Source organism: Tasmannia lanceolata, unplaced genomic scaffold (genome assembly GCF_043159265.1).
Source record: "Tasmannia lanceolata isolate RefF3 unplaced genomic scaffold, GAP_Taslan_0.1 ptg000006l, whole genome shotgun sequence".
NCBI classification, from domain to species: domain Eukaryota; kingdom Viridiplantae; phylum Streptophyta; class Magnoliopsida; order Canellales; family Winteraceae; genus Tasmannia; species Tasmannia lanceolata.
The window spans coordinates 21391529-21407509 of NW_027518683.1; the positions used below are offsets into that span (position 1 = coordinate 21391529).

Consider the following 15981-nt stretch of genomic DNA (forward strand, 5'->3'; position numbering starts at 1 on the left):
CTGCTTCAACAAGCTCTCTTCTTCTTCATCGGCGCTGACCTTACTGACCTTATTCTGTCTCTGGTTTTCAGTATTTCGCGCAACCTCTGCAGGATTTTCAACACACAATTCTTGAGGCTTGAATACACGCCCACCACGGGTCATATGACGCATCTCGTCACAATGGTTATCCAACAACAATAACTCATCTTCTTCAAAGTCCTCAGCCCTTAAGACATAAGGAGCTGTCCTTCTATTTCCAGCACTGTCAATCTGAAATGTACCAAACTGAGATGAAGACGATTCAGCCAATTCATCGTCATCAAAGGAAATTACATAATGATCTTTCTTTTCTACTGCTTCGAAATCTTCCTTGTCAAACTTCATTACATAGGTTTTTTCTGTGGTAATGGCACAAATGAGGGTTGATGGATCGAGCAGAGGTTCATCAGTAAAAATTGCATTGGTAGCAGGAGGAGGCATGGTATGATGATTAGGAAGTGGGTTTTGAGTAACGTTTGGTCTCTCCACTGCCAGCTCATTTTTGTCAATCATGTTCTGGATAGCATGCTTCAAGGCCAAACAATTCTCGGTCAAATGCCCTGGACCTCTGTGATATTCACAGTATTGATCCATCTTCCAGAATGCGGGTAAGGGATTGGGTGGAGGTTTGATATCCGGGAGCCGGATCTTCCTATCTTTCATGAGCCTTTTGAATATCATTATTATCGGATATGGAAGAGGATCAAACTTTCTGTCATATGCAACTCTCCTTGGCGCTTTTGCAGCCTCTGCAGCAACTCTGGCCACAGGCCTGGTATAACTGACAGCATGAATTTCTTTGGACTGGACCATTGGTCTTTTCCCGTCTCGGATTTCAGAAGAAACCTTGGCTCTCAAGCCTTTTGCTATGGCATCTTCTGTCTGAGTACCCGTCTTGATTAAATGGTCAAAGCTCGGGTAATGCTGAGGAGCGAGAAAATGAAAATACATGGGAGACAAACTCTTCAGAACCAGCTTTATCTGCTCTGATTCAGTCATTTTCTGGCTTAGCTGAGCAGATTTGCGTCTCCAGCGCCTGATAAAGAAAGTGAAGGTCTCTTGAGGACCTTGCTTTAGCTGTTTTAGGTCTCTCTTCGTGACCTCAATACCCTCTTCCATTGAGAATTGCTCTATTAGTTTCTCCGAAATATCTTCCAGGGTTCTCACCTCCTCGGGCTTTAGCCTTAGAAACCACTTCTTTGCGATCCCAATCAAAGAAATCGGGAACAACTGGGCCATCTGCTCACGGCTCAGACCATACTGCTGGGACAAAATGATAAACCACCTCATGTGGTTACGCGGACACCCGGTTCCGTCATATTTGTCATAATCAGGAGCTTTGAAGTTGGGCGGTAAAGAAACTGTTGAAGACAGTATTAATTCAGAGACGTCAAATTTCTTGGGTCCCTGGACTCTCATCTGCTCCATCTCATGAGCCATCTTGCTGAATTTCTCAGACATTTCCTTCTCAAATTTTTCAAATTTTTCTTTTTCTTTATCAACCTCTGGAGCACAATACTCTGCAGCATACTAACCATCATCTAAATCCACCTCGAAAGACTGGATAACGGGTCTATGCGACTCCGGAGCTGGAACATGAGAAGGCTGAAGTACGGGCCTAGACGTGGAAGTCTTATCACTTATCTGTGTTTTCATGTTTGCCATTTCTTCTTTCATTCCCGCCATATCTCTGGTGAGGTTTTTCATCATCTCTTGCATGCTCATTAAAAGTTCAGTTGTGTCTGCCATTTGATTTACTTCAAATAAATTTGAAGACTCTGGTGAAGAAGGTAAACGAACTGAAGATGACACAGAGGAATCAAAGTGGCGAACGAGTCTAGACACTGGGGTAGGTCTCGACCAGGTGGGCTTAGCTTGAAAGTCTTTTTTGGGAGCGATGGTTGCTATCTTTCAGAATCCTGATTGGAAGTTAACAAACTAGGTTACATGATTGACAAATAAGATAGTTTGTACCAATAGAGACAAAAGAAAAAACAAACATCCTTTGTATTGATTATACTGACAGCAATCGCTGAAAACCCTGAATCACTGACTGTTTATAACATGTCAAGTAAAATTTTTTGAATTTTCATCTATAATGGAATCAAATTTACAAGTTTTGACTCAATAAAAGAAATGACAATCTTGATCCAAAAATCCTCATGGTGGATAGAAATGACGAAGAGGAGGCACAATGGATTGCTCCCCTCCATACTGACGCTGAATCCTGGCAGGAACATAGAAGGAAGTCCTTTTGAGACCAAGAAGACGAACGCAGCATACGCACCTACCTGGTGCCCCTGGATTCTAACGATAGAGTTCCCATTTAAAATGATTTTAGCTCAAATTTCTCCAAAGTTAATAAAAATGGCATTTTTAAAGAGTTAGGCAATGTTTCAAGAACTCCCCAGCAGAGTCGCCAGCCTGTGGACCCCGATCCGGAGAGGACGAGTGCGGCGAGGGACGCGAGGTCCCCACAGCAATCCTCTAAGATCTCCACAATGTGAAGGAGAGCTCTGCCAAGGAACTCTCAAAACGGATGCCACCCTCATTGCATAGCACGAGTGGCGATACAAAACGAATGAGATACATCCTGATCAGGAGCCAGGGCTCGAAACCGAGATGTACCTAAAAAGAACTCAGAGTCGCCATCCAAGGAAAGTGGGCCAAGGATCCCATACTATGCTCTGTTGCAACGGATAACCAGAGATATAAAATAGGGTTCGTGCCTGATGACGAATGGGGAAGGGATTAGGCGCCCCCAATTCGCCCAAGTGCAAGCACCTGGTCTCTTATGCCATTTTCATTAACTCCAAAGAAGTTTGGGTAAAAATCATATGAAATGGGAACAATCCTCAGGAATCGTCTACCTAAGCATGCATTTCCTGAGAATGAAGAAATAAACACATAAAATGAAAATGTGTCACCTAAGCAAAGCTAGGTTATGGGTGACATGCCTAACTCTACTGCAAGACTGGACTCGGACCAGAATGGCCATCCATCCTAGCTGCACTACGTATCCCGGCCTCGGGAAGAATCGGAGCCCACGTAGTTCGATGCCCTATTCAAAATTATGATGCCTAAGACACCTAGACCTCTATCCTAGACTCGATCTAAAAGACCGGACTAGTTATTAAAGCTTCTTGAACTATTATTTAAATTCCAATGAATGGTGGATTTTAGGACATCCTATATGCCCTAACTAAATGCAGATTGATTAGCCTTAAGTTAATGCAGGTGGTTCCTACAATCCTATGTGTAACTAGGCCGTGCAACCTAATGAAAACCACGGGATGACTATATGCCTAGTCTAGCCATCGGTTCGACTAAATGTCTAACCGATCGACTCGAGGCCTCCTAACTCTAGGGACACTCACACGACAGGACATACCATATCAATACAAATCAAGACAAACTCCTAACTCTAGAACACAACCTAAACAGCTAGGACATACTCCTAACTCTAGAGGAAGATCTTTTTGAAAATGGTTTGAATATTTTTGTAACTTTGAAAGATTTAAAATTTTTATTTTTAAAGGTTTGAAATGTTTATTTTTAAAAGTTTGGCTGGACTTGGGATGTGGATCCCAAGCTGCACTACGTACCTCGTGGAAGAGGATCAAGCCAACGTAGTTCGGAACAAACTCTCCTAATTACTGATTCTAAAACACTCAACACTTTAGGCTTTTTAAGGTTTTTCAGTTGTTTTTCATATTTTTAAAGTTTTTCAAAAGTTTTTAAAGTAAAGAGTTTTCACCCTTTTGGTCAAAGACCTAAGGGAAAACACAAAGCAAAACCCTAGGACCAAACCTTAGGGCAAATAGGGGAAACCCCTAAACAAGGCAAACTAGACTATCGATGACAACAAAAATGATCTATGATCTCAAAAAGCAAAGCTATAATGAGACTGGGCTAGTCTCCAAAGAAGAAGAAATGACAACAAGACTATGGAGAAACTCCTTACTAACAGCACTCAAGAAGACAAATGAGCCACAGGCTCTCTAATACTACAACTTAAAGGAGGAATGAGTCAAAGACTCCCAAATAACACCAACGGAAGAACCAACGAGTCAAAGACTCCCTGGTAATATCACAAAAGAACAAATGAGTCAAAGACTCTCTAATGATACCAACTAAGAAAACGAAGTGAGTCAAAGACTCTCGAAAAGAAATGGAAACACGAGTCAAAGACTCCAACAATACCAACTAAAAGATAAATGAGTCAAAGACTCTCTAAAAGAAAAGAAACACGAGTCAAAGACTCCACTAACACCAACTAAAGGATAAATGAGTCAAAGACTCTCTAAAAGAGATGAAAACACGAGTCAAAGACTCCACTAACACCAACTAAAGGATATATGAGTCAAAGACTCTCTAAAGGAAAAGAAAACACGAGTCAAAGACTCCACTGACAACAGCTAAAGACAGATGAGTCAAAAGACTCTCTAAAAGATATGGAAACGCGATCGAATCATATAATAGAAGATTGAAAATCTGTGATCAAGATGAGATGAGATAGCATAAGATTGCTTTCAACGGATGGATCATGAATGACTAATCCTATGAGATCTTTGGAAATGAATGGGATTTACATCCTAACCCCAAAGGAAAAGTTTTTTAATCTTCACACATTTTATCAGTGTTACCTGGAGGCATCAACCCTAACCCTAATCTAGCGGAGTGGAGAAAGGATCTCGACTCATGACTTTGTTTGTGTACCTAGGACCGATCGTAGCCATTGGAAGATGGACTACGGCCTAATCTAGACACAAATGGGTAGGATATCCTAAACTAGGCTCACACACGTGATGCACATGTGTTCGTATACTACATGCATGTGTGGGTTAATCTAGGGGTAAGGCCAAGAGTTCCCTTAGCGCGAATCCATGTTCGATATACTGTACCAGTGTCCGGCGTATCAGTACGTGAACAAGAGATCCGTTTACGTACCATAAAGGTACTAGGCTAAAGGTGGAATGCTTCTCTAGCACAGAGGCACCAGGTGATGAAATCCCAGTCAACCATGCTAGATAACACTCCGGGTTCCTAAAATAGGACGTGTGTGCATGTGAGATGCAGGGGTTTAGATGCAAGTGATGTAAGTGTGTGCAATAAGTTCGCGCAATCTATGATGCCTTCAGGTTTTGTTAGATTAAGTTTGAGTAAATGTGATGAGAAAATAAAACATACAAACTAATCACAGCATCAGGATTTTACAAAGGAAATCAGTGATTCCTAAGGTTTCTATTTTGATAATTTAATGATTGAATATGTGATGGAATATTATGATCTGGAAATTTTTAAAACAATTTGATTTTAATTCAATTTACTCAAGGATTTTAAAAGGTTTCAATTCAGATTGTAGATTTACACATCAACATATAACAAATCTTTTCAGAACAAGATGAAATTTTTACAGTAACTTCTCCTTAATTATATAAGATTATAATAAAAATTTCATAGATTTTAAATGTGGTTTGCTATTAGTTTTTCAATGTTGAAAGTTTCTGTCCAGATTGTGAATTAACACAGTAACGTATAGCAAATCAATTCAAAACAATATGAAATTTCTATAGTATGTTTATTACAATAAGAAAGGATTACTGTAAAAGTTTCATAAATTTTAAAAATGATTTACTATTAATTTACGATTTGACAAATATCCATCCAGATTATGAATTAACAAAGAAACACATAGTAAATCAAATCCAAATCAGTTTAAACTCTATGAAAACATGTAATTCCAGTAGTAATTATCAAACAAATATTTTCAGAAGTTTTCATTGCAATTTACTATTTTTATCAGATTTAATACAGCATGCATGATTTTACGTAAAAAATCATAAACAAATATCCAACAGAAACCAAAAATCTTGAAAAATTCACGGGAGATTAGATTAGATTTAATTTGCATCTCATCCAAATTTCACTTTTGAAAACATTATAGAGTTTTTGAAAATTGGTTTTTTCCAAAAATACCCCTAGAGTTAAATGAATTTTTAAACCCTTTAAATCAAATCAAGAATTCATAAAGAAATTCGTACTAATTCAAAATCTTACAATTATATTATGTTTAAATTTTCATTGATTTTGGATCTATGTTGACATCTTCTTAAATTCAATCTTTAGAATTTTACCCCTTTGAGGGTAAAGTTCAAAAGGTCAAATTACGGTCAAAACGAAGTCAAAATTCTTCGAAATTCCAGATTTCTACACTTCTTAATGTGCAAAACACTCAGAGATTGAAAAAAAACATATTTTGAATAACAATAAGAAAAAATAAAAATAAATCACAAATTCTATCCTAGCATGCTTCTAGTTTAAGATATATGAAAGAGGGTTTTGGAATACCAACCTTGCTAGCTCTCCTTGTCTCTAGGGTAAGTAATCCTCGGATATACGCTTTGTCTTACCCTTTCAATTAGCAAAGAAAACCCCCAAAAAAAAATGTTGCCGTCGATCCGTTCCGCCGTCTTTCACTTTCTCTTAGAGGGAAGGATTGGGAGGTGATTGGGAGAGATAATGGAAGAAGAATATAGGGAAAGGGATTGGAGGGAGTGATTGGAAGAGATAATGGAAGAGAAAAAGATAATGGAAGATAAATCTCTCATTTTCTCCTCTTTTTTATGGATGGGAAGGAAGATATATATAGGGAGAGAAAGAGAGAGAGAGAGATGTGTTGGTGGAGAGCTCATCATGTTGTCCCTCTTAGTGGAGAATCCATCATCATTCTTCTTAGTGGAGGGCCCATCATGTTTCTTAGTGGAGAATCCATCATCATTCTTCTTAGTGGAGGGCCCATCATGTTTCTTAGTGGAGAATCCATCATCATTCTTCTTAGTGGAGGGCCCATCATGTTTCTTAGTGGAGAATCCATCATCATTCTTCTTAGTGGAGGGCCCATCATGTTTCTTAGTGGAGAATCCATCATTATTGTTCTTAGTGGAGGGCCCATCATGTTTCTTTAGTGGAGAATCCATCATTATTGTTCTTCATAAGAGGCCTCACAAGAGGCCCTACTGAGGCCCCACAATGTGGGCCCCACAACGCGGGCCCCACAACGTGGGCCCCACAATGTGGGCCCTCGGTTGATTCGAATTTTAAACAAATGTTCAATGCGGGCCCACCAAACGGGTCCAAATTCTCCCTCGCTTGGATTCTTATGAATAATCTCTCTCAACCTCTCACGGAAAAATGCGAAACATGGCGGAAATGATCGGATGGGGTTTCTCCCAAGCATAGCGAACTTGGGTCCGGTCAAAATGGGGTGTCTACAGATGCCCCTCTTTGGCAGAGCGTGTGTAACACGCGAATGGCAAAGCTGAACAGACGACACATTTTGACTGACCCGAAACCAAAACAAAGCAAATTTTTGGGTTTTCAGTTTTAAAACGATATTCACAAAGATAAAACTCTACTAACAATAGGGAGATAGTCTCTCACCGACTCTTAACTCGGCAACTAAGACATCTCAAAGAGATAGTCTCTCCCTAATACTCATGACTCGACTAATTAATAAAAAACGAACGAACGATTACAAAAACACAAACATTTTTTCTTTTTCTTTTTTTTTATATATCAGGCTAAGCCAAAGTAAACATAACAATTGCTCCAAGAGCACCAACCAAAGAAACAAGTTAATCACTTCAATCACTCAAAGAGCTTCCATTTTCTTTTTTAATTTTTTAGAAACCACATTGCAATTTGTCCAAGACAAGTATAATTCGAAACACTCAAAGAGTTTTTTTTTTTTTTTTTTTTTTTTTTTTTTTTTTTTTTTTTTTTAGAAACCTGCAAAAATAGGCCAAAGACCAATGTATCAAAACTCGTCCAAAACAAGTTCAAAATCAAACACTCAAAGAATTAATTTTTTTTTTTTTTTTAAATCATGCCGATCAGTCAAAGACTCGACCAATTACTAGGGTAATCGAATATTCGAGCTAAACTCAAACTTCTAATACCCGAGGCGAGACTAAGTCTCAAGCCTAGCGATAGTTATACAGATCATTGCTGAAAATAAATCTGTGTAACTACCGAGTAACTCTGACTCCTCTCTTTCAAGGTAGCGAATCACTCCGGATCACGCGGTTCTGCTAAACAGTTCCACGTAAATCCAAATTCGTAGGTCCTGCTAAACAGTCCCCTACAAACCTCTTCGCAGATACACATGACTCCTAACACGTTAGGAAGCTGCACATTGCGGAACGATGATTAGGTAAGTTACCACTTGACATTACATTACTAATCATCTGGGTACTAAATACCCGAGGCGAGACTGAGTCTCAAGCCTAGCGATAGTTATACAGATCATTGATGAAAATAAATCTGTTTAACTATCCGAGTAATTCTGACTCCTCTCTTTCAAGGTAGCGAATCACTCCGGATCATGCGGTTCTGCTAAACAGTTCCACATAAACCCAAATTCGTAGGTCCTGCTAAACAGTCCCCTACAAACCTCTTCGCAGATATACATGACTCCTAACACGTTAGGAAGCTGCACATTGCGGAACGATGATTAGGTAAGTCACTACTTAACATTACAATACTAATCATCAGGGTCCTAAATACCCGGGAGAAGGAAGAAAAGATCAATCCTTGTAACACAGGATCAGAAATTTTCCACAATTAAAACCTTTAAAAAGACCAAGCCGTGTAACACGAGTTTGGTAATTTTTCCTTGTAAAACATCTTTGAAAACAGGTTAAAGGAACCACCAGATAGTGCAACACTAAATTCGATGATTTCTTATTCTATTAAAACACTCTTCAAAACACTTTGAAGAAAAGACCAGACCATGTAACACATATTCTGGTAACCTCTATCTTTATTAAGAAACTCCTCAGAACAAAAGAAGAAAGACCAGATCATGAAACACGGAATCTGCTAATTTCTATCTTTATTAAAAATCTTTCAAAATTCGAGTATCTTGAAAGAATTTTTGAAGGTCAAACCCTTTTTTGTTTTTTTTTTTTTTTTTTTTTTTTTTTTTTTTTTTAAAACGCAAAGCATTTTACTGAAATTTAAAAATCTCTGGAGTGAATTCTAGACTCCACTGGGATAAAGATTTTTCAAAGAAATTCAACTCCAAAGGAAAATACCCTGACTAAGAAGCTCAATATAAAGAGTGTTCGAACTTCTCTAGTCTCTATTTTATACAAAAATTTATTTCAAATCTCAATGATTACTTGACATCTTTTATGACATAAGTCATAAAAGATGCCCCTAGTATGATTACTTCCATGAAAAAATTCATTAGAGAGCAACAAAAAAAGGAATGGGCCAAAGGCTGAACATTTGAGATTACAACAAATTTTTTCTGATAAACACCTGGGTTTACAAGGTTTTTCATAGGCACCAGAAACTTGTTATGCTCAAAATTTTCTCATCTCTGCCATCTGCTGATACCGGAACTGAGCTAAAAGCTTGTCGATCTCTGAACACTGCTCTGCTTTACATTATCCACATGAACTGCAAATTTTCTACTTCTCTGAGTCTCTAAGTCTTTATCACCCCGGCTTTGGGAAGAATACTGACTAAACAGGACTCTGGAAATTGACTTTGATTCGACAACAAACTGAGTTTGACAGACAATGACCAAAGACTTTGACGAGTTTTAAACAAGACTTTAAAAGAGAATGAATCTGCTTCTTAAATTGATAAACATTTTTATTTTTTTTTCAAAAATGGTTAAAGTCCACCACTCTTTAGAGTTTTTTTTTTTTTTTTTTTTTTTAATATCATGTTTAAAGATGTTTCAACCTCTTTTCAAGATCTCCATCATGGTTATTATCCCTTCAGATTACTTAGTTTCAATCTCCTGACTCAAAGAGTAACCAAAGAAGCTCTGATGGCACTTATTAACTGGCTTTCAGATAGCTCTGTCCTTCATGAAGTCTTGCCGTGACCAAATCGCCCTTTTGGGTTTTCGATTTAGCGGACCGCATGCCTTAATTTTTGCCTGGACTGTCTGCCCTTGCAGATTTTCCATCCAGCAGGCTCAATACCCTGATTTTTGCCTAAACTGCCCTTTCAGGTTTTCAGCTTAGCGGATTTAAGACTCCATCATTCTTTTCTTTTCTTTTTTTTCTTTTTTCTTTTTTTTTTCTTTTTTTTTTTTACAAACCTGGGCCTAAATACATCAGGAGGACTTTCAGGTAGGCTGAATATCTAAGGTTCTAAGGATTTGGACCGAATCTGGTCTAGCCAGACTACCTACGTACCCCAAAATGGAGGATCAGGTCCTAACGTAGTTCAAACTACTTTTTTTTATTTATTTTTTTTATATATATATAAAAAAAATGCCCCTGGTTTGGGTTTATCAAAGAAACAAATTATTTTATAAGCCCAAAGGGTTTGCAAAACGGTTTAAAATATTTAGGCTGTTTGGCTCAAAGCTCAGATCAATCAAAGACGGCCTCTTAGTGTATTTAAGCATAGTACTTCTTTAACTGATCCAGGTTTGTAGGTTCATTTAATTTTTCTCCATTTTCGTTGAGGAGTCTTACGGCTTTTCCAGGCAGGACTTCATCGACGATGTAAGGACCAGACCAGTTTGGCCTGAATTTCCCTCGGGGATCAAATACCGGTGCTCTGTAAGACTTCAAAACAAGATCTCCAGGCTTCAAATCTCGAACACGGACTTTCTTGTTGAAAGCTCTCTCAATCCGCCTCTGATATCCTTGAATATGGTACAAGGCTCTCAATCTCTTCTCATCTATCATCTGCAGCTCATCATACCTGGCTCTAGCCCAATCAGACTCTGGTAAGTCAGCTTCCATCATCACTCTCAAAGAGGAAATTCTAAGCTCAACAGGGAGGACTGCCTCCATTCCATACACCAAAGAATACGGAGTTACACCTGTTGAAGATCTGATTGATGTCCGATAAGCCCATAAGGCATATGGAAGCTTATTCGACCAATCTTTATAGGTCTCAGTCATCTTACTGATAATGATTTTGACATTCTTATTTGCCGCCTCTACAGCCCCATTTGTTTGAGGTCTGTAAGGAGATGACTTGTGATGTTTAATCTTGAATTCTTCACACAGGTGTAACACCTCTTTCTTGAAATGCGACCCATTATCTGAAATCAGCTCGTGAGGCACTCCATATCTGCAAATAATATTGGCACGAATGAACTTCGCAACTGTGCTCGAAGTAATGGAAGCATACGAAGCGGCTTCAATCCATTTTGTAAAATAATCAATTGCGACCAGAATGTACTCATGACCGCTCGAAGACTTTGGATAAACTTTCCCAATTATATCAATTCCCCATACTGAAAATGGCCATGGAGAAGTCATAGAGTGCAACACCGAAGGAGGAACGTGAATAAGATTTGCATAGACTTGACACTTATGGCATTTCTTCACAAATGCGAAGCAATCTGTTTCCATTGTGGGCCAATAGAATCCGAGTCTCAAAATCTTTCTTGACAACATTTTTCCATTCATGTGAGGTCCACAAACTCCTTCATGGGTCTGCTCAATAAGCTCTGCAGCTTTATCTTCATCAACACAAAGAAGCTGTATACCATCAAATGACCTTCTGTACAGCTCTTCTCCGCAAATAATAAAGTTGGCAGCCAACTTCTGAAGCGTCTTCCTCTCTTTGCTTGAAGCTTCTGGGGGATGTCCTTTACCAGCAATAAGATTTCTGACATCTGTATACCAAGGCTTCCCATCTGGACACCTGGCTGAGATCTCTATAGCATTCACATGCGAAGGAGCCCACTGAAGTCTGACAACTAGCGGCTGAACCTCCATTGATACAGAAATGTCTAACAATGAGGCCAAAGTAGCCAAAGCGTCAGCAAAATGATTTCTGGTCCTTGACAAGTGAGTGAACGTAATGTTCTTGAACTTTCTGACCAAAGATTCCAAATAAGTGTTATAAGGGATCAATTTATCTTCTCGAGTTTTCCATTGCCCATTAATTTGGCAAATGATCAAAATAGAATCCCCAAACACATCAATATCCTGAATCTCCAAAGCTAAGGCTGCCTCTAACCCGGCGATGCAAGCTTCATACTCAGCCATATTGTTGGTGCACTCAAACTGCAACTTGATAGAGACAGGAATATATTCTTTCCGAGGGGATATAAGTACAGCTCCTACTCCTTGTCCTCGACTGTTTACAGCTCCATCAAAATACATAAGCCACTTAGTATTCGAAGCTTCTTCTTTAATATCCATGATCTCTTCGTCAGGGAAGTCTGCCTTCAGAAAAGCGTTCTCTTCAATGGGTGCATCAGCCAACTGTTCAGCAACGACACGCCCTTTAATTGATTTCTGAGTGACATAAGTGATGTCAAACTCAGACAATAACAACAACCATCTTGCGGTTCGTCCTGTAAGGGCGGGTTTCTCAAACAAGTATTTTAGCGGATCCATCCGCGAAAGCAAAAAGATCTTGCTTGAAAGCAAATAATGTCTAAGCCTCTGGGTAGCCCAAACTAATGCTAGACACGTCTTTTCCAAAACTGTGTACTTTAATTCGTATTCCAGCATCTTCTTACTGATGTAGTAAATGGGCTTCTCCTGTTTAGACTCTGAATCTTGCTGAGCAAGCATGCAACCCATCGCTGTATCTGTGATAGACAAGTACAACAATAATGGCTGGCCTGGAGTGACTGGCGATAGAACAGGGGGCAAGGATAGGCACTGCTTAACCTTTTCAAATGCCTCCTGACATTCTTCATTCCACTTCTTCGAGGAATTCTTTTTCAGAAGCTTGAAAATGGGTTCACACGTCATCGTCAGATGTGATATGAACCGTCTCAGATACTGAACTTTGCCAAGGAAACCTCGGATCTGCCTTTCTGTCTTCGGCGGCTGCATTTCTTGAATTGCCTTAATCTTTTGCGGGTCTACTTCAATCCCTCTTTCACTGACCATAAACCCTAAGAGCTTTCCTGATGTAACACCAAAGACGCACTTACTCGGATTTAGGCGAAGCTGATACTTCCTGATCCGCTCAAAGAACCTTCTCAGGGCAACAGTGTGCTCAGGTCGAGTCTTGCCTTTCACAATCATGTCATCAACATATACCTCGACCTCTTTATGGATCATATCATGTAAAAGAGTTGTAGCAGCCCTCTGATACGTAGCACCCGCATTTTTCAATCCAAACGGCATCACCCTGTAGCAGTATGTACCCCATTGAGTAATGAACGCTGTCTTCATCATGTCCTCGGGAGCCATCTTAATCTGATTGTAGCCTGAGAACCCATCCATAAAGGATAGAAGAGCATGACCAGCTGTATTATCAACCAGGAGATCAATATTGGGAAGAGGAAAGTCATCCTTAGGACTTGCCTTGTTCAGGTCTCGAAAATCGACACACATTCGAACTTTTCCGTCCTTTTTGGGCACCGGTACAATGTTTGCAAGCCATTCTGGGTATTCAACTACTTGAATGAATTTTACCTCCAACAGTTTCTTAACTTCTTCATAAACTTTCATCTCCCATTCAGTTTTGAGTTTTCGGAGCTTTTGCTTCTTTGGCTTAACACCAGGGATTAAGGGTAAGCGATGTTGAACAATTTCTTCACTTAACCCTGGCATGTCATCATATGACCAAGCAAAAACTTCCTTGAACTCTTTAAATAAGGCGATTAATTCCTCGCGTTCTTCAGGAGATAAAGTTTTGCCAATTCGAATCTCCTGAATCAAGGTTTCGTCACCTATATTCACGGTTTCAATTTCCTCTTCGAGTGGTTTTGCTCGGCGACTCTCATCCTGTTGAATCATGTATTTGATTTCAGGAGGAGTGTCGTCGGTATCCTCATCAGAGGGGGAGTCTTGATTGTTATTATTAAGTTTATCAGATTCTGAAGCAGAAACATTAGAAATAAAAGTAGAGACTGGATTGTACTCAGAGAAAGGATGCTTTATTTCATTTAATGCTGAATCAGGTACATCAAATGAAAAATTACCCACATCGGGCTTTACAATAGACGCTTGAAAAAAATTTACAGACTCAACGAACATATTGACATTTATGTCAATTAACTCTGAATCAACGATAGAAGTAGCATCTGACTTGATTCCGCTGGAAGAAGAGGAATCATCATCGACCTTAGGAGACTCGACATTTACAGTACCTGCATTAACAGAATTGTTAGAATAAACAGACTCTGAATTAGACCCAAAGACTGACGTGTATTTATGGACAACTGACTCTTTTGGAGGGACATGACTGTTTAGGAAAGTAACCTGAGGTATGACTTGAAAGGTCCAGTTGGTCAATGGTTCCTCTGCCGGGGTGATTAAATGAGTAGGGTTCAGAATCGAGGCCCTCCGATCAATTACGGCAATAGTTTGTGAATCTTCGAGAAACAGTGAACTCAGAAGGCTCGGCTCTACATGTTCTGCCCAATCAGCTTCTGATTCAACTTCTGTCTGCACATCGGTCTGCTTGTCTTCTAACTGCAGATCAAAGAAAATTTCAAATCCTGGCAACCTCTGTCCTGAATTCTCATCTAACCAAGTTTCGGCAAAGCCACAGAAAGGGACATCTGCACCCTCTCTTCGAAAACGGCCATTCATCGTCAAATTAATCGGTGCCATTGGTAATTCTAACCCCCTGCGGCGACATTCAGCCCATTTCATCATCAGCAGCTTCATTTCTTTAACTTCCTTCTTTGAAGGCTTGTACCCCAGCCCAAATAGATTATTGAAGGATTCGAATTCAGGGAACTCAGTCAAACCCTGATGGTGTCTACCTAGCCCTGCACCTGGCATATATCCTTGTCGACGAATCATCCTGACGACATTTGCGTTTGTACTGGTCAGGAAACAAATTTCCTCATTCATAGCTTCTTTAAAGGTAATGGCAGCCACCTCTAATGAGAATCCAGTCAAACTAACATCCTCAGCTTTCTCCATAGTCAGGTCCTGAGTAATCAGCCCTACTTCCAGGTCTGGGTCCCCCTTCACAGTTACCACTCCGTTTTTGCGAAGAAACTTTAGCTTTTGGTGAAGAGAGGATGGAACAACCCCAAACTTGTGCAACCAAGGGCGGCCGAGTAACAACAAAAATGAGGCTTTGATGTCCAAAACCTGGAACTCTATCTCAAAGTCTTCTCCTCCGATCTGTATTTCGGTGACCAGAGTTCCGATCACATCTCGGCGAGTGCCATCGTACGCCAGAATACCCTGTTCAGATGGGATGAAATCCGCAGGACCAAATCCAAGAGTTGTTGCAGTACTCAACGGGCATACATTCAAAGCAGAGCCATTATCAACTAACACCTCTGGTACTCTCTTCTTGTTGCAAAGTACTGTGATTTTCAGAGATTTGGTGTGGTCTCGGCCCTCAGAAGGCAGATCGTCGTCAGTGAAAGATAAAGTCTTAGACACTCTTGTCATGGCAACCAAGCTTACCAGCTCATCCGGAGTAGTGTCTACAGAGACTTGTGCTGAGTTAAGCTCTTGAAGGACTAATTTTCTGTGCTTAGATGAGGCCATGAGTAAACCCCATACGGAAATATTGGCCTGAGTCTTTTTCAACTGCTTCAACAAGCTCTCTTCTTCTTCATCGGCGCTGACCTTACTGACCTTATTCTGTCTCTGGTTTTCAGTATTTCGCGCAACCTCTGCAGGATTTTCAACACACAATTCTTGAGGCTTGAATACACGCCCACCACGGGTCATATGACGCATCTCGTCACAATGGTTATCCAACAACAATAACTCATCTTCTTCAAAGTCCTCAGCCCTTAAGACATAAGGAGCTGTCCTTCTATTTCCAGCACTGTCAATCTGAAATGTACCAAACTGAGATGAAGACGATTCAGCCAATTCATCGTCATCAAAGGAAATTACATAATGATCTTTCTTTTCTACTGCTTCGAAATCTTCCTTGTCAAACTTCATTACATAGGTTTTTTCTGTGGTAATGGCACAAATGAGGGTTGATGGATCGAGCAGAGGTTCATCAGTAAAAATTGCATTGGTA

At 39.8% G+C, this 15981-nt stretch overlaps 1 protein-coding gene across 1 annotated transcript; it reads right to left on the bottom strand.

Moving 5' to 3' along the window:
- Positions 1-13890: 13890 nt before the first annotated feature.
- LOC143880079 (uncharacterized) lies at positions 13891-15533 on the bottom strand. The gene is made up of 2 exons (XM_077382840.1): positions 14238-15533; positions 13891-14125 (listed from the first exon to the last, which is right to left on the bottom strand). The coding sequence occupies exons 1-2, from the start codon at positions 15489-15491 to the stop codon at positions 14117-14119; spliced, it is 1263 nt and encodes a 420-aa protein (XP_077238955.1). The 5' UTR covers positions 15492-15533; the 3' UTR covers positions 13891-14116.
- Between the last annotated feature and the right edge of the window lie 448 nt (positions 15534-15981).

Bases quoted from the DNA above. Each gene is read 5' to 3' on its own strand.
- LOC143880079 (XM_077382840.1), bottom strand. From the start codon at position 15,491: ATGGCCTCATCTAAGCACAGAAAATTAGTCCTTCAAGAGCTTAACTCA.